At 39.2% G+C, this 24872-nt stretch overlaps 1 protein-coding gene across 1 annotated transcript in view; it reads left to right on the top strand.

Annotated features, from left to right (window-relative positions):
- Window positions 1-2431: 2431 nt before the first annotated feature.
- Window positions 2432-24872, top strand: part of cntn2 (contactin 2) — a 37246-nt gene continuing 14805 nt past the window's right edge. The window contains exons 1-14 of the mRNA XM_044349198.1: window positions 2432-2574; window positions 9273-9414; window positions 10453-10628; window positions 10879-10974; window positions 11604-11816; window positions 12753-12855; window positions 13066-13247; window positions 13356-13492; window positions 14408-14537; window positions 15398-15548; window positions 20891-21018; window positions 22070-22245; window positions 24260-24380; window positions 24647-24805. Of these exons, the coding sequence (XP_044205133.1) occupies window positions 2517-2574; window positions 9273-9414; window positions 10453-10628; window positions 10879-10974; window positions 11604-11816; window positions 12753-12855; window positions 13066-13247; window positions 13356-13492; window positions 14408-14537; window positions 15398-15548; window positions 20891-21018; window positions 22070-22245; window positions 24260-24380; window positions 24647-24805 (1972 nt within the window). The 5' untranslated portion in view covers window positions 2432-2516. The remainder of the gene's footprint in view (window positions 2575-9272; window positions 9415-10452; window positions 10629-10878; window positions 10975-11603; window positions 11817-12752; window positions 12856-13065; window positions 13248-13355; window positions 13493-14407; window positions 14538-15397; window positions 15549-20890; window positions 21019-22069; window positions 22246-24259; window positions 24381-24646; window positions 24806-24872) is intronic.

The raw sequence follows: 24872 nt of genomic DNA, 5'->3' as shown, positions 1-24872 counted from the left end.
TTAGAGAAACCTGATTTACCAAGCCAGATTTCTCCGGGAGAACGGGTTACTCTGCTATGCAACTCGGTTTCTAATCTTCTTTTTACAAGTGCGCATGTGCATAACAAAGACTACAGACAGCACGGATCATTAGATGGAGAAATGTTTACCCATATTTAAAACAATTCCATCCAAAATTCGACTATACTGATACTACCACAAAAGTAGCCTGTAGAAGTTTTAAAAAAGTTGGTTTCCACTGGAGAACGTTTGGGTATTTGTTGCTGTCAGGAAAAGCTTTGTTCTGTCTGCCTGCCTGCCCTTCCGTCAGTCTGCTGCGACAACGCCCATCAATGTCAATGACGACAACCAGTCTCACCTCAAGAAACAATATTTTCTCTGACAATGATGACGCACTACATGATAACTGCTGATAGCAAGGACGCATGGATCCACTGGGGTATTAGACATACTGACACAACCTGTGACAACTGAATAGTACCCTATCTGGACCCGATTAGATGGGATATAGTTGTTCCCTGCTCAACTGGAGCCCTGGGTTACCAGGACTATGAAGACCTTGTACTAAGCAGGTTGAATCTTGAATATGTCAATGAATTATAGAGAACCTTTCTAAAAGAATTCTCCTAAAAGAGTTTTGTCATGGTGTACACCCAATGAATCATCTCTATGCACTGTAAACAGGCATTTTTGTTATGAGTGACACTTGAAAATCGTGGGTTGCATGTAATAGAAAAATGCCCAAGGGAATGGGTTCCAAACAAATTGACTCACAGCTGCAGCCCTGAGTTTAATAAATGTTTGATTGCTATTTACTTTTAAACCATAAAAACTTTGTCTAGTGTCCAGCACATATTCTCCTTTTAGTGCATTGAGAAATGATTCTGTCCTGTCCGCTGTGGTGTTCAAAACATCTCAGGTTTGTTTATTTCAGTATAAACAAATAGTGAGGATTATAGATTACCAAAGGTTCCTGAGGACGAGGACTTTGACAAAATTAGAACCAGTTTAACTTCAGTATTATTCAGTGAACAAAGTGTTAGCTTCCCAACTTAACTGTTAGTCTGTATGCAACCATGAAACCACTAATGTCCCCATACATTTGGTCTCCATATGGTGGAATTATATGACGGATGTTTGTGGTCCAATGCCAATTTATTTTGGAGTCGTTGTTATGAATGAATTTGGTAATTCTTGCTTTACAGTCCTGCAAAGGAAATGCAGATAGATGAACATCTCTAAAAGGGTTCTGTACAGCTCTAATAATGGATCTATTGCATTAAAAAGACTTTCTGGTACTACATACAGGATAACCCTTTTCAGAGAGTCCCAAATGGATGGAGGGACTGTGTGGAGAAAATGAGGTGGGGAAAGAGACAGATTAGATCTGAAGGGGAATGCAATCCTTCCACTCAGTAGGTAGTAAGATATTATTTAGAAGATATTCCTTTGACAAAATTAAATTTTTGCATTCCCTTTTGTCTCTGGTGGACAAACGATGTAAACTACCTCATCTTTCACCCTAATGCTACGTGGACTAGATATGAAACAGCTAGTTCCCCATAAAGTTTGAGAAAATAGATGGTTGAAGAATAAAAGATGAACATACTTGAGATGTGGCTGAAAAGGAAAAATCTATCAATGTATGTTGAACTTGTCATTCTCTGTAGGAACATACTGTATTCTTCTCTCATCTTTGTCCACTAAAGTTATGAAGGTCTTCTCAAAGGAAATGTGAAGTTGGAAATAAGAATGATATGTGTTGGTATGATCAGAGATGGACTAGTATTTCATATTTAAAGTGGACATTGTCAATATGTTATGCTGATAAAATGTTAATCGTAATATTAACAGGAAGAAGACCAGCTATTGTAGAGATGGACAGGATTTTGTTTTTAGCCATGCTAGTATGACAGAATTGTTATGTTGGTCTGTCTGTTAGTTGGTCAGTCAGTTTACCACTTTGGACAGCTTGCAGACTGAGATATCTTGACAACTATTAAATGGATTGCCATTAACCTTTGTACGGACATTTATCTTCCCTAGAGGAGGGAATCTACTGACTTTTCTAATACTTTGGTTTATGACCAAATAAAACAAATGACATGCTCATCAGCCTCATCTGTACTTTGTGTTTAGTGCTAATTAACAAACGGTAGCATACTAACATGCTAAACCAACATGATAAACATGGTGAGCATTATACCTGCTAAACATCATCATGCTAGCATAATCATTGTGGGCATGTTAGCATGCTGATGTTAGAAGTTAGTTCAAATATAGCCTCACAGAGCCATGAGTATGACTGTGAGTCTTAGTGAATCTGCAGTTCATTAAGAAATTAATGATTAATGACATGCATGTCTCCACAGAGCTATGTGTTTTTCATGAAAGTATTTTTCTTCTTTCTTTCTTCTTTTTTCTGCACAGGCAGGTTGGACACATCTTCTTCCTGTGAAATACCATCAACAAGTTTTGATCCCATCTGCACCTGATCTGTATGTGAGCACCAGACAATGGAGTTCTTGCTATGTCTGCTGGTCCTCAGCCCAGTGACTCTGAAGGAGGCTTTCGGCAAGTTCCATTTAAACATACACACACACACACACACACACACACACACACACAAAGAGAACGTAGAGATCATGCTTATGATGACCATTTTAACAACCAGACTGCTGATATATTTTGGAAAACCTTTGCTGAAGCTTCATGTCATGGGCGTATCAAATGGCAAATGAGTCATTAGTCTTGTTTTTTCACCGTCACCAGGTGTGTTTTCATTAAAAAAATTGCGTACAGGACAGTGCAAATTGTTACAATGCGCCGTTTATTAGCGCCATACACCAAGAGCTGTTGTATATGTCTGCCAATGTCATGCGCCTATTAAACACTGCCAAGCAAATTTCCACTATATATCCCCTTGTCTATGGAGCCTCGGGTAGCACGATTTGTGAGGGGTTTTTCAGGGTAGAGGCATTTGCATTGACATATTTGGCTTCCTCAAAGTCTCTTTTGATGCTTCAGTTTGATGATGTAGCTGCAACAGTGCTTCATCCTTTAACTGTACAGAGGGGAATCACAGCCACCTGATAATCAAGTGACTCATGTGCCATTTAGAGTCTGCTGAGCTCTGAGTTATACAGAGTAAAATCAGATCATTAAACATCTGTTTTGTTGTTTCATTTGACAGTTGAATATCTTCTTTTACAGTAAGTATAATGTAAACATGGCAAGCACTATAATAAATCAGCCTTAAATCACAGAATTTTAGTTCAGATTGCAGAGGTATTCTAAACTCCTTAATCCTTTGGATTAATTGAACACCCTAATCCCTACTTAAATGTATTGACTAGAGTTAAAGGTGCAATAATACCTTCATGGGAGAGTATACCTTTGCATATTTGATTAAGGAATTTAAAACTTGACTGACCTCATTGGTGGTTTCATTCACATTAAATTGTGTACACAGATTAAGAGATGATGAAGAGATGTTCCTCTCCTAAAGAATACACCAGCTTCATCAGTAGGGACATATGAACAACCAGGAAAAACTGGGCTCAGTCCAGTATTACTGCTATATCTTGAAACACCAAGGCCTTGCCTTTAGATCTAAATGTGTGACCTAAATGTGTTCCTAGATAAATTATATATATATATTTAACTTCCACTTTTATAACCCTTACTTAAACCGGCATAAGCAATGTCTACAAACACGCAGCAAACAACTCCAGCAAAGTGACAGATAAGATGACTGCAGTATTTGGGATGTATAATGTATATAATGCATTTTCATTTTCAGATTTAAAGGGATTATCTCACTGTTGTGTCTGAGAAAGAAGGCTGACAATGTGTCTCCTGTTTAATCTGAACTGTACTCCCAACTTGATACTTAATAGCTAATAGTCAGTTGTATGTCTAGGATAGTTGTTCATGTCTCCAGTAAACCTTTACTGGAAAGTAAAGGTGGAGACAGGTGTGACAATACTGCATTGAGAATTGTCTCTTTCCTCATTGAAGTCAAGTGCAAGAGGTAAATTGCATAAAAAGCCAAGTGGATGACTGTGTCTTTCAGGAGGACAGTGTGACCCGAAGTCAAAAGCCTCCCATAACTATCTCCTTTGGTGCCAGTTACGTTATACAAGGCAACATTATATAGCCCTGGCACAAAAATGTTTTGACACATGTTATGCTACAAGGTCATATTCACCATTGCCAAAAGGGGAAACTTACTTAACGTAAAAGCAGGGCATTTCATCAAAAAATCTCTTGCACACCGGAGTAGTCTTGGTGACAGTTGCATAGCCACGTATTAAAAGGAAGAAAGGACCTGAAGAAGGTCTTTGACTGAAATGTTGTATATATTAAAGGATCTTTATTGAGTAAGTGGAGACAGTGTGTGGGTGTCCCTTGTTTTTGAAAATAGGGCATTTACAATTTTTAATGTATTTTCCAACAGGTCACAGTTTAAGTTCCACTTGTTTGCGTTTTTCTTCCTCAGACATTGATCACAATGTTTGGAATCCAGTATCTTTTGCACAGGCTAGCTAATGTTAAAATCATGCATGGAATTAGTCAAAACATTCTTCACAAGACAAGCTTGTAAAACTAGCGAGCTTGGTCATGTCAGTATTGACAGTGCCTACTGTGTCTTACCTTGTCTTTACATCTCCACTAGGTGGCAACAAAACAACAGAAAAACAACAGCAGGAGCAGGGTCAAATATACAGTACAGTTCACTGTACACTACAGTTGAAATAATGTAAAATTAAGTAGAATAATGAAGTAGGCTATAACAAACAAAAAGGGTGATTTTTAGACCAATGATACATATTTGCCTGTTCAAAATGAGTGGAAAAAAAGTGAATGTCTACCTGCTTTGTTTTGATAAATACCTTACTTACCACCAAGTCTTACTCAAGATTAAATGTTGTAAAGCAACAATAGCACTTTCACACTTGAAATTCCATTACATTATAAATATAGTCCGCAGAGTCAAACAGCAGCCAATGTTGGATATTTCAGCTTCGGTGTCTTTGCACATTTTGCTGACAGTACAACAATGTGGACATCGCTGCTGTAGTTCTTGTTCCTAGACTATCTGTTGTATTCTTCCATGGATTCATGTGTGGTTCAGGTTTCACCTGCTTGGGGATCTGTCACTGTTTTTCCAATACAATAAAATGCAACAATGTGACAGAGGTGTCTGCTCTTACTGGGATAAAAGACCAAGTTCACACCACTGAGATGGGTTTGCCAATGTGGTACAGATTTCACAGTGGTTGAGTCCACTGTATACATTTATGGGGACCTGTAGTTAGGCCTACTAGCAGATCAGGGAAGTATGTTAATTTGCTGATATAATTTTTGCTGTTTAGTGTTTGTTTGGTGGCTCATTCAATAAGTTAAGGTGCAGGACAAGACTTGTGTTCATGTTTGTAAGGTAGATAAGAAGGAGACTTTAGCAGGAAAGCTAATGTGGGTTGTTGTTCAGAGTCTGTGGCTCTTGTGTTGCGTAGCAGGATGCAATCAGGCTCAGTGTGACCATCTGCTCTACTAATGATAGAACACCAAATTACTGCTTTATGCAAGATCTGATTTGCTGTATCAAAATAAGGACTCCATCTACTTAGACGAATAACGTCTTTAAAAATATATTTTATTATATGAAAAAAATATTGAGTATAAATTTCGTCTTGGTTTCTGATATGTTGTCAAAGGAGAACACAGGACTAGTAGTTTACAGAGCAGACATGTTGCTATATTTCACTTTAAATTGGACTTAAAATCCTTCAGTCAGTCTAGATGCTGAATGATGTTACTGCTAACAAAACACTGTCTGTCCTTTGTACAGTTCCAGCTGTTCCGGTGCATTTGCATTGTGTATCAGGTACTTTCTGGCTCAACTGTTAAATACAACCACTGGCCTGCCTTCCCAGAGGCTGGTTGAAGGAGACATTTTTCTATCTTTAAATAATACCACCAATACATTTGAAAATCAATTTGACATGATTTTTTTGTGCAAAAAGGTATCATTTTTATTTGACTAGGACTTACTAGAATTGATAACTGCTTTGAACCATACAGCAGTTCAAGTTAAAAATACACTTCCTGATATTGTTGTAGCTCTCAGTAGTGTCCCTGAATGCTCAAATTTCCTCTCCGAGTTCACAGATAATGTGAAACTCAACATGGTTCACACAACTATTGGAAAATATTACTGGGTAAAAAAAATGATTTAGTTACTGCACAGTTTACCAGTAACTAAAATAGTTAATGCACAAGAACGTTAGTGTGTGTGAGAGAGTTAAATTTGTGGTTGAGGCTCATCTGGGGTGTTTCAGGGCCTGATTAAAATTTCATGATTGTTGTTTTAGATGGCGGGTAGAGAATTCAATTTTCTCCAAGAACACCCTTTCCTTTTTTCCATCAGTCCTTGGCTTTGAAAGAATGCACCGATGTGATGAATGATAGATGGCGATCGGGTGTAGTTTATGCCGGAATTAACAAGCTCTGCCATTGTGGTGAAATGTGCAGTCATGCGTGCTCAGTCCCCCTGGACACACTCCACTCACTGCACACTGTGCAGAAAAAAGGCTGTTCATTATCATCAGTGGTGAGCTGAATAACATATGTGCATAGACACAAGATGTGCCAAATAAACCTCAAAATGAATAAAACAAAATGTAATTTACAGACTTTACAGATTAATGTTTAAATATATTTGATTTCAATTTTTAAAAAAAAATTTTCTGTGGTGTGAAAAACTCAGATCATATATTTATTATTGCTTTACACAGACTTTAAGGTGACAGAGTGTACAACTAAAAATGAAGCTAGAAAGGAAGTGAGTTATTGTTGCATCATAAATATTATAACATGTATATGTGTGTGTGTGTGTGCACTGACAAAGCTATACACTCTTTTGGGAAAATAGCAATGCTCTGCTCTGTGCAACACACTCACAGCACACGTCCAAGGTCTTGGAAATGATTTTTTTGCCCTCTGGCAGTAAGCCAGATGAGATATTTGAGGGAAGAAAGAAAGTTTCTTTTACACTGTGGCTGCCTGTTAAAATCAATACACATTCTACCTAAAACTGTGCAGTCTGAGTCTCCACAAGTCTGTATATTTTAACTCACCAGAATATAATTGCTGAAAGTTTTGCTCAAAAAGCCACTATGAAGAGAGGAGAAGTATTTTTCCATCCACCTGTATGTTAGATCTATATCTACAAAGAAGTAGCTGCCAAATAAATGTAGTGAATTACAATATCTCCTCTGCAAGAGTTACTGTTACTGTTTTACTGAGGGTCTCTGATCTTGATACACCCTCTTCAGATATTTGCATAGAACTAGTTGATAGAAACACACTGATTCATCCTTTCATATGCCAGCATTTTGGAGATGTGTTTTGGAGATATGTATTAAGAAATATCTGATATGGTTTTTCCACAAAAAAAGTATAATTACCACTTAAAATCCTTAAAATGGTATCTACTCCTTCTCCCTCATTCACAATCCAGAATCAACGGACCCTTGCTGCATGTCACCCTGCCCGCCCACCCACCCAAACTCTGCACATACATCATTCTGCACAGAGAAGTTCAAACAATCGAAAAACATACTTTTGAGTGGATGGGTCTATAAGAAGAAGCTAGATTGCTGGTGAGGTGGCAGGGAGACTGTGTTGTTTACTTTCACACAGATTGGGATATTGATGTGGGAATACTTAACAAACAGATACAGTCAGTGTCTCCTCTGTGCTGAAGGGAGTTGTGGGAGGAATTAATGACAAAAGGCTCCCAGCCGTTCACTGTAGGAACCTGGTTGTACTGACTACATTGGGCCACAGTGCACTGGGTCACAACTGTGTACAGTATAAAGACAGTTTATAGAGCAGTGTGTGAGGAGACTGTAGTGTAGAGCTGCAACAATTAGTTGATTAATCGAGTAGTTGTCAACTATTAAATTAATTGCCAACTATTTTGATAATAGATTAATCGCCTTGAGTCATTTTTTAAGGAAAAAATGTCCAAATTCTCTGATTCCAGCATCTCAAATATGAATATTTTCTGGTTTCTTTTGTCCTTTATGGTAGTAAACTGAATATCTTTGGGTAGTGGCTGAAGATGTCACCCTGGGTTTTGGGAAAACACCATTTTTCACTTTTTTTTACATTTTAAGGCTCAAACAACTAATCGTTTAATTGAGAAAATGATTGACAGATGAATTGATGATGAAAATAATTGTTAGTTGCAGCCCTACCGTAGTAATGGATGGATACTCAATTGTAGGGATTTTACTCCACATTTAAACAGAAATACAACTCAGGTCAAAAAAGTACAAATGAAATTTCATCAAATTTCAGTAGGGGTATCATTCCAGCATATATCACTCATCACCTTTACTCATTTACTTTGGACAATTCAAGTGTTCTGCTTTATCCATTTTAGATCAAACAAGGAAAACTTGAATTCTGTGTTAGTTATGAATCATACATTTCTTGCAATTTACTGCTGGTGCAGTGCTCATGCTGAGCTCAAATATTGTGTAATGAACAGTTCTCTACTGTGCCTGTGGTCAGTTTTACTCCCACAGATAATCACTCTCTTTGCAACTGGTCTCAAAGAGAGATTGTAGCAAATGTCTCTCCTGCCTACACTCTTGAGATGCATTTAAGTCCTTGTTAGGCTACACAACTTATCATCGGCTTTACAATGCAGGGTCAGAAAGATTTACTGTGCTGAAGGGGGCTTGTAGCTTTTCACATTTGAAATCAAATTTTCACATTGGAATGAAGTTAATCCAAGATAGTTTGTCCAAATCTCCGGCAACCCACGTGTTGTAAAGATATTTGTTTATCCTTCTTTTATTTGAAGCTCATTTAATGGCTAGTTTATCTCTGTCAACTGTATCATGTCATATTTGTTGGTTGTGAGCATACCACAAAATCAAAATCAAATGATGTATAAATTAAAGTTTTGTAGTTTTACACAAGAGTGAACCCTCTCTCTTTTTTTTTTTGATAATATCAACTTGGCAGTAAACAGGATTAACCAATTTAAAATCTTTAATCTAGGCTCCCAAAATCAGAAGTCATGAAGAGATAAATACAGTTTAAACAAAAAAAGAAAACATGTAAACTGAACACAAGTACTGATATATGTACACAGTAGAATTATCCAGGACACAAATAGGTCCTCACCATTGGGAACTTTTGGCACAGGCTTGGTGTGTGATACATGTTTTATTAAAAATTGTTGTTTCCAGGTGGAGATGTGTGTGTGTCGGGTCATGACAGCGGGCCAGTGTTTGAAGAACAGCCAAGAAGTTTAATTTACCCAGAGGGCCTGATTGAAGGGAAGGTGACCCTCAGCTGTCAGGCCAGGGCCAGTCCAGCTGCTTCCTACAGGTGGGTAACACACACACACACACACACACACACACACACACACACACGTTGTCATACATCACTTTTGGGGACATTAGCTAGACTTACATTAATTTCCTGGAGACTTACCTTAACCCTAAATCCCAAAAATCAACATTTTACCAATTGGGGACATGAATTTCGTTCCCAGCTGGGCAGCCGTCCCCAATTCACTGGTTTGACAGTAGAAATTTGTCCCAGAAAGTCTTTGACAAACCCATACACACACACACACCCACACACACACACACACACACACAGCCGGCCTATGAAGGTTTGTTCTTTAGAGCACTGAACCTCATCCTCAAATGATGTTGAATTTCACAGAGAGCGAAACTAATGGCACATTCAAACACTTCACACCAACTTGTAAAATTGAAAACTTCAAAGTCTACCACCAGACTTACTCTAAAATTGCTTACAAATTGGTCAATCCCAGCGGATACAGACAAGCTACATGATACCCAAGTTTACAAGTTGTGCCGTTGTACTTCAACAAATGAAGGAAAATTGGAAAACAATGTACTGTACTAGTCTAATGGTAAATATCAAAAAATAACTTTCATTTCTCTGTGACTTTAATTAAAAACTTTCCTGGTAGTTTGTTTATGTCAGGTTCACAACTTTGCAGTGGAATTTTTCATTGTCCACTTCATGTAAAGAATGTAACTGTGATATTTCCTGACCTTGGTGTGTGTGTTTCCTAAACGCAGAGACCCAAAAGCTTTTGAACTGACCTTGTCATCCTGTATTCTCTTATTTATATGTGGTAATGCAAGTGACAGAAATCACCTGCAGCCTTCAACAGTGTCAGTGTTTTCTCACATATCAGAAGTTGATCATGTAAATGAATTAATTAAGAGAATGTCCACAACTGCACGTCATGGGTCAGGGTTAGTCAGTGTTTCTTGTTTTATAGCTGTAGTTTCTGATGTCCTCATGATTGTTTAATTTTTTATGTTTTTTTTTTTTTAATTTGATGTTCTCATCATTTTGCCCCTGCTCTTTTTTTTCTTGCAGATGGCTTGTGAATGGCACAGAGGTCCCGCTGGGTTTTGACTTGCGTTACACTCTGGTGGCTGGGAACCTGGTGATCACCAGCCCTGAGCCTAATCGAGACACAGGCTCTTATCAGTGCCTGGCCATCAACCGCTGTGGCACCATCATCAGCCAAGCAGCTAACCTCAAATTTGGCTGTGAGTGAGAAAAGGCCTCAACCTTTTGATCTGTTAGAGCTGCCTGAGTAGCAGAGATACTAGAAGACATAAAACAGTTGATATTAATTTACAAGATGTACTTCACATGAACTCTCCACAAATGTGAATATTTTGTTTAATACTAAATGTGTATTCTTTCTGCCTCTGTAAAGATCTGTGTATGTGAGTAATCTTTTTTTCTTGTATTTCCTTCTCTTTTTCTATTTTACACCTTTGCCTCTTTCTTCAGACCTTCATGATTTCCCTCCAGACAGTAGGAGTCCTCAGACAGCATATGAAGGCATAGGAACTTTCCTAGCGTGCCAGCCACCCCCACATTACCCAGGTATCCCCTCTTCTTCAGGGTTCCTTCACATCCTGGAAAACCTGGAACATTTTAGACAAGTTTTTTTTTTTTTTTTTTAATGAGAGAAACTGTTAAATAACCTAGAAAATAATGTGCTGTCAGCTAGAAATTGTTTTCTTTCACTGAGAACAATCTCTCTTAAAGGACGGGTTCACAATTTTTCAAGCTTCATATTAGCTTCTGATAAACTTTTAAATACATTTTTACACAGAAGGAGGACTGTGGATTTTGTACCCCATCACTTCCATTGTAAGTGCATTATGAAGGGATCTTCTAATGGTCAGTATGAACAGGAGGAATGATTACAGCAAGAAAAACCTATTTCAAAGCTCATCTGGACACCTGACTGTTATTTTAAGACAGACTTGAAAATTATCCTTTAAAACCTGCAACAGCCAGCAACAGACAGGACAAGTTCACAGTCAAGAGCTGGTCAGAGTGAGTTGAATTCGCTAAAGTTTTAGAAGATTAGATGAAACAATTTCACATTAAATGGACTCTGCTTACTATAAGCTGAACTCAGAGCTCTAGCAGAATGGTATGTAGTACAACCCAGTAAATTCCAACTAGATTACTGCTTAACTTGCACCAATCTTTCCCCTCCGCAGCTCTGTCCTACCGATGGCTTATCAATGATTTTCCCAACTTCATCAAAAACGACGACGGCCGCTGGTTTGTGTCCCAGGTAACAGGAAACCTGTATGTGGCCAAAGCAGAGCCCAATGACACTGGGAACTACTACTGCTTCACCACCATCAACTTGGACATCAGCACCAAGAGCACCTTCAGCAAGGCCAACCAGCTCACTGTGCTGCCTGATGGTATGAAGGCTTCACTGCTGCATCACTGATCCACTAACAGCCACATGTAGTTGCACCGTGGCTGCATGTAACTGATTTCTAAATATGAAAAAAAAAAAAAACACAGAACTGAGTTTGCTGTGGGTGTAGGCATGTAGTGATGTTGTACGTGAAAATATATATCAATACAGTAGGCCTGGTTATCTGGATTTAAAATGTTAGTTACCATCATCATAATTTGACATCTGAGTTTAGTTTTCCAAAACATACTACTAATAATAAAAACAGTATAATTGTTATTAAGGTATTTTTAAAATAAGAAACTATTTTATTCAGTAGCATCTATACCTGTACTAGCTTTTGGTACATACTGTACTCAAATCTATGAATACAATCTATCTCAAAAAGAAAGTTCAGTAGCCAGGCCTGTGTTACTGTGCTAATGATAGCCTTTAATAGATACATTGGTGTTCATAACAACAAACGGTGATGATGAACCAGATACAATGCCTTTCTATCTTTTTAAGCATATTTTGACTTAATAATTTCTTTTATTGTTTTTTCTTCTTAACAACCAAATCAACATTGCAGACACCATCTCAATCAAATTTACCAGATGGCCAGACATTGTTACCCAAGCCCTCTGTTTAAGAGTTAAGGCTGATCTTGTTGTTCCTGAAAGCATTTAAAAAGACTGCAGTGTTTGTTACACCTCACAGCATGAACATAGGGATCATGAATGGCCAGTATTTTCTGAAAAAATCTTGCTCCTAGCCAAAATATCGGACCAAATGAACAGCCAATATCACTAGCAGAGCACATTTCTCTATTGTATATGCTTAAGCAAATAGCAAATACTTGATATTGAGATGTACAGCACAGTATCAGTGCAGGACTCCCTCTTAGACCATATGAGATACACAATCTGAATGGAATTAAATTTTTGTTTAACTGTAGCCAGTCCCAGGAAGTCGGCTCCAAATATCAAAGTGCGCTTCCCAGCGGAGACCTACGCCCTCGCAGGACACACCGCCCAGTTAGAGTGCTTCGCCTATGGAAAGTAAGTTTCCAGACTCATGTGTCAGCAGGCTATTTTTGGTAGTTTTAGTACCACTTGTCTAAATCTTTTGCTCTTTCTCTTAAACTTTTTTAATTACTCCCAGCTGTATCTGGTGACCTTTCACTGTCCTATGTTCTTCCTCCTCTGGTCCCTTTTCCTTCACTTTACCTCTAACTTCCATCCACCCTGTCTCTACTTTTCATCTTACAGTCCTGTCCCGAAACTGCGATGGAGAAAGGTGGATGGATTGATGCCGTCCAAGGCAGGCTCCAGTGCCGAGAGTCCCACCCTCATCCTGCCAGACCTCTCCTTCGATGATGAGGGTGTTTACGAGTGTGAAGCCTACAACTCAGAGGGAAGTGATACATACCAGGGACGCATCAGCGTGCAAGGTGATAAGATATTCTTTTATTTTGCAGCAAAGCACATATCATCATATTCTTCTTTTCATGTCTTGTGTTTTTCCCTGCATGTGTGGTTTTTCTTGTCCTGCTCTCCAGCTCAGCCAGAGTGGCTGCAGGTGATGAGCGACTCAGAGGTGGAGATCAGTTCAGAGCTGCACTGGAGTTGTGTGGCTGCTGGTAAACCACGACCCTCCGTACGCTGGCTACGCAATGGACAGCCACTCACTACACAGGTAACACAGAATACAGTCACTGTAGTGTAGTGTTGATGTCTAATGTTCTTGATGTCCTTCAGTGTAGAGGGAATATCTTCACCCCGAGAAAGTCAACTCCATCAAATTAGAGAATATATTAAATCCTGAAAAGGTCAGGGTTGCTACCATTTCTCATTAAAGTAGAGTGGATATATCTACACAAAGGAAGTCAACTTCTCCTCTACTTCTTATTAAAGTAGAAGGAATACTGTAGTAGTGTTTCTCATGCTGATGTGAAAGGTTCTCATCCATCTTTTGCTCAATAAAGTCAAAGTCAAGGGAAACTTCCACTCAGAGAAAGTTATTTTTACCACTTTCCTCAGTAACATGCACAGTGTGAGATGAGACTAGTGATGATGGAATAAAACTGATGGATTGAGATCATCTGGGGGATAAAATGGTAATTTTTTAGTTTGTGTGTTTGGTTTGGTTTGTTCATGTTGGTTTAACAAGAACACCTGTTTGTTTCCAAACAGTCTTAGATATTATATTTAATATTCAGTCTGTGTTCTCACTCCATTCTGAATAGTCTGTGTCATGGCCTGTAAGTAAACTTTCCATCGCCAATTCCCCATCATATGTCACCAAATACAGAAGTCATCTGATGATATTACTCTTTAATGAATCAGCCTCTGACAGTCAGACTTTTTGAAATTATTAATGAGAGCTTTGATAGCATTTGGACCAAACTTCAGGCAGTTCATGTATCTGCTCAGCATGAAAACCCACACTGAAGAAATCTACAGCAGCAACAAATGGCAGACTCTCAGGATAATGAGATGAATGACATGTGTAGTACTTGGTATTTAACTTTTAGCAGACTCAATAAAAACTTTCAGTCAATGTACCACTTTTTCACTCCACGACCACATACTGTCTCCCTGACCTCCCCAGGACCGAGTGGAGGTGAACGGAGCTCGTCTTAAGATCAGTAACCTGGCCCTGGAGGATTCTGGGATGTACCAGTGTGTGGCTGAGAACAAGCATGGCACCATTTACTCAACCTCTGAGCTCAGAGTCCAAGGTAGGAGAAGAGTTCCTAATGACTACTGGTACCTTGATTAGATACTGACCTCAAACAGCCACCTTGTTTTCGGGGTGCCATGCCATTGGTCCGATGGCCCATTAGTCCGAAACCCCAATAGTTCAAAAAATTTCCCATTGGACCAAAATCCCATTAGTCTGATGGCCCATTATCCCAAAAACAAAAGCCCACTGCTCTGAAGACTCATTGCTCCAAGAATACAAACTCTCTATTACAAGTGATCTATGTGCAAGTGATCATTTTAACCCAAACCATGACCATGTAAATTAACATATCAAACAGACTTTTCACAATTCACTCAGTTCGTCTGATAAATTTGTCATCATGTTTCACAAAGCAGAACTCTGATTTAATGAAATCACATGTTATAAAAATTGTGTGGATGTGCTGCCTGAGTGGTGGTGTTTAAGAATGTCAAACAGTAATGTTACACATCTTACTTTAGAACTGTTTAAGTTAAACATCAGCCGAAATGAAAATACTTTCTTTACGAGTTATACAAAGTCATATGTTGTGATTTATGTTATGATTTATACATTATCTGTTAAATTGAGCAATATATTAACGGAGTGGAAAGTAGTAAGGCCAGCAGACACTGAACTCCAACTCCAGAGTGTGTATTTTCAGAGCAACGGGCTTTCAGAACTGTTTGCTTTTGTTTTTGGGAGAACAGGCTGTTGAACTATTGGCTTTCAGTCCAATGGGACATTTTTCAAACCTTTTGGGTTCCGGAATAATGAGCCTTCGGACCAATGGACAGTCCCCGTTTACTTACTCCCTGCTGCTGCAGCTGTTGTTGTTCTGACTCCATCCCTCCATCCTTCCTCCTGTCCTTCCAGTTGAGGCTCCAGACTTCAGGTTGAATCCTGTACGGAAACTGATCCCAGCAGCCAGAGGGGGGCGGGTGATGATCGAGTGTCGCCCTCGAGCTGCCCCAAAGCCCAGCCTGTTCTGGAGTCGCGGAACGGAGCTGCTCACCAACAGCAGCAGGTATTTGACATGAGTGACCTTAGTTGATTATGAAACTGTAGCACAGTGCAGGTGCTTTGCATTAAAAACAGCATCATATTACTGTAACAGAGAATTATGGATAGTTAGTTTTTAGCAGATACAGATTGTTGTACAGTGTATAACTTTAGCCTGAGGCCATTACTTGCTATGCATTGTAACTGTTCTCTGTCAGGGATTTTGATACACACAACAGGGCACAATACTGTATAGTATTACAGTGATCTTACTCAACAATGTAGCAAGAAAAAAATGAGGATGATAAAACTAACACACATTCAAATTATTAAACAATTCAGATATTCTGAGAGCAGAATAGCTCTGTATTAAGAACATTTGTAAAGCTTGCATCAGAGCTTTCCTTTGGATGGTTCCAAATTGTTATTATCTGTTGTAAATCATATATAAAATATGTATATAGCCATAATAATAATGTTCCATGTGTTTGTAGCTTTGGTGTTTTGTATAATCCAGCTTTATATTGCAGAAAACCATTAAAAATGACTGGTCGGCTTGAGACATTTCTCAATAGTTTCACACAAAGAATCTAATAGCTTTAATACACCACTTCTGTGGTCCAAAAGCATGAAAAAACATATTTCTATGTATGCATGAAATACATTTCTCTCTAATTGATATTCTCTCATCACCAGCCAACTTGGGGTCTTGTGGCTTTTCTGTATGAAGTTTGCATGTTTGCTCTGTGCCTGGTGGGTTTCCTCCTGTTTCCTCTCACAGTCGAGTCATATGCAGAGTAGGTAATCTGGTCACTCTGAAGGCTGGGTTATGCTTAAAAAAAAATTAGGTGGTACCACGTTTTGTCAGACCACAGTGAGGCAAGTGTTAATAGCTTTTCTGACCAGTCACACTTGAAGGCAAAGTGAAAAGCTGTCAGTCATAGAGAGGGAGGAGAAGTGATAATCGTTTAATATGGGGATAACGATTTATATTTTCAGACGGTCTCCCTTGGAAGGTATCCACAGTGTTGTACACTTAGAAAGTGACAGAAATAGTTATGTAAAGAATGACAAAAGAGAGCTTGAGAGAGAAGTTCCAACCCTGCTTACTTTCTCACATCAGCACAGCTGGCCAATCACTGTGTGAAGGAGGTGTGAATGTTGGATGTTGGATGTCAGACTTGGGAAGGGAAAGGTGTGGGGGGAGTGGAGGTCCCAGAAACTGTTCAACCATCTGACAAGCACTTCTGATGAACCATAATGGCAGCTTAATGACTATTACTCATGGGTGTGAATGTGACTAAATGGTTGTCAGATAGATCTGTCCAATGTGTACGCTTCCTTCTCATCCAGTGTGAGCTGGGAGAGCCTCCAGATCCTGAACAGGATAAGTGGGAAGCATTTCATCATACAGTTCACAGCTTTTTTCTTTCATACAAGTGGGAACAAATAGTTGTCACAGAAATATATGATCATACTGTATGTGTGCAGATCATGGTGAATAAGAGGGCTATGCTTCTTATTCTGACTTGAGGCCGTTATGCCAAGGTCAACTGTGTTCATCACAATATTACACTATGATGAGAATGTTTTTGATTGAATTACACATTAAATTGTTATCAATGTCTATAATTTACTTACCAGTATACACTTTACAAATCTCCCAGTAGGTTAATCATTGCCTCTGGCTCACTCAGCTCCAGGCAAACATTAAAAATTGTAACTTTCCACTTTTGCATTAGTTTTGAGCGAGGTAACAACAAAGACGTCAGCATTCAGAACCACGAGTAAGTTTCTGCACAACCAGAGAGATAGTGAGAAGCAGCTCATTAAAAAAACACACCAACTTTTACCTCATGTCAGCTGTTGAAAGATTCATTACTTGGAGTTGAGATCAAACACAACTTCCCACATTGCCATATATGTATGGCAGAATTTATTACTGTTGATTTCATCAGATTCTGTCCTAGATGCATGAAGAGTCTGTAACCTGGGCGTTTGTGTTTTTGTCATATTGATTCTCAGATGAAGAAAAACATCAAAGTTTAGGATAAACACACACTGGAGAGGAGAGAATACATACTGTATAATATGTAATGAGAGTTACAGTGCAAGTCTTCCATTCAAAGGTTTTTCAGTCCTTCGTCCACCTCATCTTAACGTTGATCCACATGTGATTTGTCTGCTAGAGGGGTCAGGAGACCTTCTACTACATGTCATCCTTTTTACTCGCCCACTCCTTTAGTTTACATAATCAGTTTGTGTGATTGGCAGCGTCTGACTAACAGTCGCTTCATGCCATCCTCCTTTCACCCAAACACATCACTCATTCAGTGCTAAAACAGCCAAGTGGGTGTTAAAACCACAGAGCTAAGACGAGTAGCTGTGTAAGTAATTCTTATTGTTACATTTCAGTTATGAGTGAACATGAGATTTGCAGTAATTAGCTCTGTTTAATGACATTTGGGAGCCTAGCTTAATTTCAGTTTCATTCAGTTTCTCATTTTTTAAAGTCATCCTCTACCTGCATCAAAATGGTTCTGATAATTTATTCACCAATATTTTGCTGAGATGTAGGGACACAGCTTAACAAGAGTCCAACAGGGCAAGCAAAACACAAGTGGCCAGGTAAATAGACAGGTTTAAAATGAACCTCTGTTTAGACCAGTTATCTAAGCCAATTATTTGTCAGTGAAGCTGAAAGTGAAACACAAAGCTGCATTCTAACTTTCCACTGCACCGTGAAGCACCATGTGTGCATAAATGGAGCAAAGCCTGGAAGCAAATTCAGGTAGAAAACTCGAGTTTCCTACACATGGGTGACAAAGAAAGGAGAAATCAATATGCAGTGTGTTGCATTATTATACTGTGTTTAGTCTCATATAGTATTAATCAGCCCCAGCTCTACCCCAGCATCAGTCTGAAGGCTCTGATTCTTGTCTCCTAAATTGCGGGTTAAGTTTCTTTTTGTCACTCCCCCCAGTCTCTCTTAAGTGTATGCTGCAGAGAGTCACAAAGTCAGTTATAACACCAAACATTAATTGCTCATAGTTTGTATTTACATATGAATATAACAATTAGGATTTCTTTTTGGTTTAGAAAACCAAGCACAGTGCACACAGCGCGTAGGTGGGAGGTTCAGTCAAATGAAGCAGCACCAAGCAAGTTGTTGGTATTTTGGTGGAAACTGGGTCTTAGACGTTGCTTTGAGAAAAGATGTCTCACAACCCACAGCTGTTTCTGGCACAAAGTCACTCAGCTGCCAATCTGGTGATTTTACCATCAAGAGCCAACTAAAAACTTGGAGTAAATGCATGCTTCAAATATAAATGAATGTTTTTAATTTAACATTCTCTATCCAGTAGATACATTTTAATCATCATCAAAAAATACAGTTTATTGTGGTTAAAGCAGGAAAGTCAGTAAATCTGTCAGTCTGCACTGATCTATGAATGAATATGAGTCATTTGTATGAAAAACTCTGATTTTTGAAGCGCTGCACCAGAGTGCAGTGCTACTAGCAGGCTAGCTGTGCTTCCCTCTGGCCCCGGCTCTCTGTGTAGATCCAACCAGAGCACGGAGCCCCAGTTTGTTATTCAGGTTAAAGTAGGAAGAAGCAGTGGAGCCTGCGGAGGAAGCACCAGAACCATCAGGGTGAAATCAATCAATCAATCAATCAATTTTTATTTATATAGTGCCATATCACAACAAAAGACATCTCAAGGCACTTTTCACATAGAGCAGGTCAAGACCGTACTCTTTAATTTACAGAGACCCAACAATTCCCCCATGAGCAAGCACTTGGCGACAGCGGTAAGGAAAAACTCCCCTTTAACGGGTAGAAACCTCAAGCAGACCCCGGCTCTTGGTGGGCGGCCATCTGCTTTGACCGGTTGGGTTGAGAGAGAGAAAGAGAGAGGGAAAGGGGAAGGGGGGAAACAGTCTGTGGAGGAGCTGCTGTGTTCAGCTGCACAGATAGGAAACACCTTAGCTGACAGGATGTACCACTCTGTTTGAAAAAACTTCTTTTTGGATTGTAACAGTGGTTGGAAACCAGCGTATTAGGTGCATTACCGCCACCTTCTACTTCAGCATGTGGACCAGATATTAAATCCTACACATTAATCCTGTCTGTCAAATAAACTCAAAGAAAACTACTGCTCCTCCCACTTAGCAGGTTCATCATTAAAGTTTTAATGCTGAGCTCCTGAACGCCAGTCTTCCTAAGTTCTTCCTTTATATATTGTCTTTCTTGATCACACTTAGTACAATCTATGATGGCATTTGTAAATGTCTCCTCAGCCAGGTGGAAAAACACATGTGCATATATTGGCATTGGCAGTTGGCCAAAACGAGTTGGGAAATATCGGCATATTGGCAAAAAATCCATCATCGTGCATCCCTAATCATAACTAATGATATGACAAATGATAAACATCAAAGTATATTCTTATTTTTGCAAATAGTAGGTTGACACAACAATTCCAACTCAAGATCTTACTAGCCTTTTCCCTGATTCAACTGTATCATACGGTCCTCATTAGCGGATGGAGTTTTGGGACTTCTCGTCTGTCTTTGCTGAAAAGTTAAGCATCAAAGATCATTCTTTAAAGTGATAAGGATGAAATCATAATAGAGTTGAGTTTGTCATCAAATCCATCTGATGAAGCTTGTGTGATATAGCTGAAAGCTCCGGGATAAGCTGATAAGTGGAACTTGGGTTGGGATTGTTTGTGAGGATAGCAATGATAATGGTTAAATCTGTAAAACTCAGACTTATGTGGGAAAAAAACTGAACTTTTTAAGGCATAGTTTTAGCTAAAGTGGTTATTAGTACAGCAGCAGTGTGAAGGTTAGAGCAGTGTGCCTGTGGCTGCAATCAGCACACGAACTGGATATATGTGGGTGGGAAAGTGAATGTATAACATTACCTTCCAGGGTGAGTGTGTGGAGCTGGATTAATGTGAAGCAGGATGCAGCTGGAATGAATGATTGAAGGTTAAAACATGCAGGGGACATTTACCTCGAAAGTGTGCATCATAACTTCCATTGCTACACCGCATACATGAGCACCCACACACAGAGCGTGGACGCAATAACAGGAACACCAATACAGTACAACACAATTCAAGACAGTAAAGCTACAACAAATATTGCATTTGTGATGCCCATAATGTTCTTCTCTTGTCAAGAATCTGTCATCGCTGATTATATTTAAAGTCATAGTTTGTGATGTTATATCATGTATTACCTGAGAGTTATTTCCATTAATTTCCCCAACTCCTGACATGCACTGACCTGGTAGAGGCACTGTAGTCAGTCAGCTGCAGGCTCTCTTGACCCTCCGGATGTTTGGTGTTTTCTCAGGGTGACAGTAACTCCAGATGGAATCTTGTGGATCCACAACATCAGCAGGGCAGATGAAGGGAAATACACCTGCTTTGCTGAGAACTATCTGGGCAAAGCCAACAGCACCGGACACCTGTCTGTCAGAGGTACACACACACACACACACACACATGCAATATTAAAATGCCAAATATACTATATGTTTGAGGTAGTTTTGAAACATGTTCACTGCAAAGCATCAGAGACTTTTGCTACAAGAAATACTGGCTGGGAGCTTAATCAGCTGAGTGCGCTTGGTCTGCTACAACCAGTGGACCCAAAGGAGACCATGGCCCTGCCTAGAGCTGCGCTGGAGAGGAAACATCAAAAGCTGTGCAACAGGACGTGGAAGCGGAGCAAGTGCAGAGGAGTGCAAGCTAGGCTGACTGTTAACCCATACAAACTGGCAGTTCCAACAATCATGTTGCCAAATGTTCTCTGGACAGCAAAATGGGATTATATAACTCCCCCATCAGTGCTGGTCAGTCGTTGACATGCAAGAGCTGTCTACATCAAACTGACACATGTACTTTTCTCTCTAAATGCACTTTAATGCACTATTCTGCTAACTGCTTGTTCTTTTTTTGTTTTTTTCTCTTGGAATTGAAATGTTTTTATCAATTTTTTGAAGGGAATTTTTAGATACAGTATATCTTTATCCTTACTGTTGTTGTTGCACTGCTGTGGGAGGAACAGCATCTCGTTTTTTTGTGTATGCAAATACACAAGAAATGACAATAAACTAAATCTCGAATCTTGAAATGTTTGTTTATGTTATGTGGTCTGTAAAAAAAATGACAGTGGGCTGATATATTACTGTCAGATTATATAAACTCTCAAATATCATATCAGTATTAGCCTCAGAAATCCAGTATCAGTCGGGCTACATCAGCACAAATTGTTTCTCAGTGGGTAAAGATTAAGAAGGCGTAATATATGTTTTAAATGAGATTATTTTCTAATTCCTAATATCAGATCTTCTCATCTGTTGTTACACTAATAAAAACAACTTTCATTTTCATATAAACTGGACTTTCTCTTAATTTTAGATGCCTTTCTTCTCTCTTTCTATATTTTAAGACATTTTATCAAGCCAAGAAAATCCTCACCCCTGCTACTAGCTTTGATTTCAACTAGTCATGTGTCTGAACCACACAGATGCCACGAAGATCACTCTTGCTCCTTCCAATGCTGACATCAACCAGGGTGAGAATGTGACGCTGCAGTGTCATGCCTCCCACGACCCCACCATGGACCTGACCTTCACCTGGGCCCTCAACGGGGTCCTGCTGGACCTGGAGGACCCTGCTGGGCCATACCACCGGGTGGAGGGGGTGAGTCCTGGGATGCATGGTGGATAGCTTTGTGAAAATTGTTGTTAGGATGATACTTTGATGTGCAGGAATAGAAGAGCCTGTCACACTGAAACACTGCGGTGTGATTATAAAGTAGACCTTTGTTGTGGTAAAAGAGAGGGACAGAGATCACTGATAGTTGAAGCTGTGATTCACTCTCATTAGTTCCATCTAGACTTCAGAACATCAAACAACAAATAAGACAGTTGACCATTAGCAGAGTTCACTTGAGCTTTGTGTTGTTAGTGTTTATGATTCTCAAAATACAGACTTTCTGTCATTTTGATCAAAGGTTTTCTATCCGACTTTACTGAGGAGAATAAACACAGAGGGGATTTTTGCAATTAAATGTGTCCATTGACCTTTTACTCTTTCCACTAAAGCAAAAGGAGTTCTTTTTGCTTCTGCTGTTTGCTTTGAAAGCAGTTCAGCAGTTTTCCAATGAGGTGGCAATTACAAATCCCTTTTCTGATTTGAATAGTTTCGTTCAATTCAGTATGAACGTTTGTTGTCATTGACAATGTGGTTTGTTTTTTAAAGCTAAGCAATCAAATCACCATTCATAATGCTGTGACACAGGGATGAGAATATTCTATAGTTTTCTAGATTCCATGAAAAGACCAAAACCAACAATATTTCTGTCTGTCTCTCAATACTCTCTGACTTCTCAATCTCGGGTCACAGATATATACTTTAGTTTCTTAAAACAGTTGGCTACTGTAGTTTTCAACAAATATTACTCAGACAGGAGGAAATAGTGCATTTGTAGGGGACTATTTTCAGCTGCAGATTCATCCACTTTGATGTTCTAGTGAATTTCTGGCAGCAGGACGGTGTGTGTGAGACCGAGTCAATATAAACTACAGAGTGTGAGTTCATGGTAATGAAGGAACGTGTCACCCAGTGCAGCAGTGTGGCTCATTGATGTATTTTTTATTGTTTTTAGATAACAACGGAGGTGTATGGCACAGAGGAATAAGATATATCAAGCTTTGGATTCAAACACAATACTTGTTAGTAGATCAGTTCATCGTTGGTTTGGGTCTGCTGCACGTGTAATGTGTTGAAAAAATATGAATATCACTTATCCTCAAAGGCTTCTGGCTGTTTTCAGCTCAATTCAGTCTGATGCTGGTTCAAACTGTTTAATTTGATTCAGTAATAAACAAGGTCAATGTCAGCACTGTTTCTAAGGTTATCTAATCTAATCTATCTGCAGCAGAGTTATTGGATCATGACGTTTCTAATATACTGTATATCACTGCTGAGCTGGTAGTTTAAGTGAGGTGAGCTCCAGCACAGTAGCTGTTTAAGTCACCGATGATTCAATTCAGCTGGAGGATCTGGTGTTGTCATGTACCAGTAGAGTCTGCTCTTCTCACCTCTGGTTTTACTTTATTAATATGGTAATAATTCTTCACCTGTATGTATTCGCTGGAGCTCTAGTACCAAATGTAAATGCTGTTGTAGGGACATTACCAAAGTAGACAACAGAGGTCCCAGCTATTTCTTACACAGCAAAACAAAAGGCACCATACAACTATACTATATGCAAGATATTTTTGAACTATAATGAGTTAATTTCAGGGCAGCAAGTTAAATATTTCATGGTACCCAAGCACAAGGCCAGAGAGAAATAAGCTGCTAAATGAGATTAACTATCCATTTCATGTTCCTGCTCCTTTATGTCTGAATGTTTAATGAAAGTCGATGTGATAAGACGCTGCTATTAGCTGGTTGTGGGTCAAGCTGAAAATGAGTTCCAGTAAGCTAATTACTGTCAGCACTATAAAGTCCGGCTGCAGTGTTTGATGCTTTTGTACAGTGTATTTAAGTTAATACGTTTAGGATGACGGTACCATTCTATGGAAACAAGGAAACATTTTCCTTGTGTTGTTTTACAGTGTTACAGTGTAACCTGCTTTATTTTACTTCCCTCCTTCTCTGTCATGGTGTCTTATTCTTCTCTCTCTCTCTGTCTGTGCCCCTCCAGAAAGAAACCATTGGTGATCTGTTAATTGTGAATGCTCAGCTGAGTCAGGCAGGGATGTACACCTGCACAGCTCAGACTGTGGTGGACAGTGCCTCAGCTTCAGCCAAACTGGTGGTTCGAGGTAAGATGTATCAGAGCTGTTTCAACAGTGACATGAAAACAGACACAACAAGGAAACACTTATGCAATTGTACAACATACAGGGAGAAAGATTATAAACAGAAGTTAATGTAAAAGCAAAGAAGATGAGATATTGTTGATTCCAGCTGTTTTTAATGTGGCAGATTCAGCAGCAATTGGAAAAATATTGCAGGCATTCGTCTGTTTTTACCATCTTTTTTAGAAATGATGTGCCAAACTGTAACAATTCTGTGTTGTTGTGTTCAGGCCCCCCAGGACCTCCCGGAGGTTTACTGGTAAAGAACGTTGCTGAGACGTCAGTGGAGCTCAGGTGGAGTCGTGGCTACGATAACCACAGTCCCATCGGCAAATATGTCATCATGGGCCGATCTTCACTCTCATCAGAGTGGAAGAAGATGAGGACAGGTGTGTGTATGAATAGAACTGAAACAATCTGTCCATCGATAAAAAATTAATCAGTCATCTTTTAATC

This window comes from Thunnus albacares, chromosome 4 (genome assembly GCF_914725855.1).
Source record: "Thunnus albacares chromosome 4, fThuAlb1.1, whole genome shotgun sequence".
Taxonomy (NCBI): Eukaryota; Metazoa; Chordata; class Actinopteri; order Scombriformes; family Scombridae; genus Thunnus; species Thunnus albacares.
Note: the sequence above shows the minus strand (reverse complement) of the source record. Positions and strands in the feature narration are given on the sequence as shown.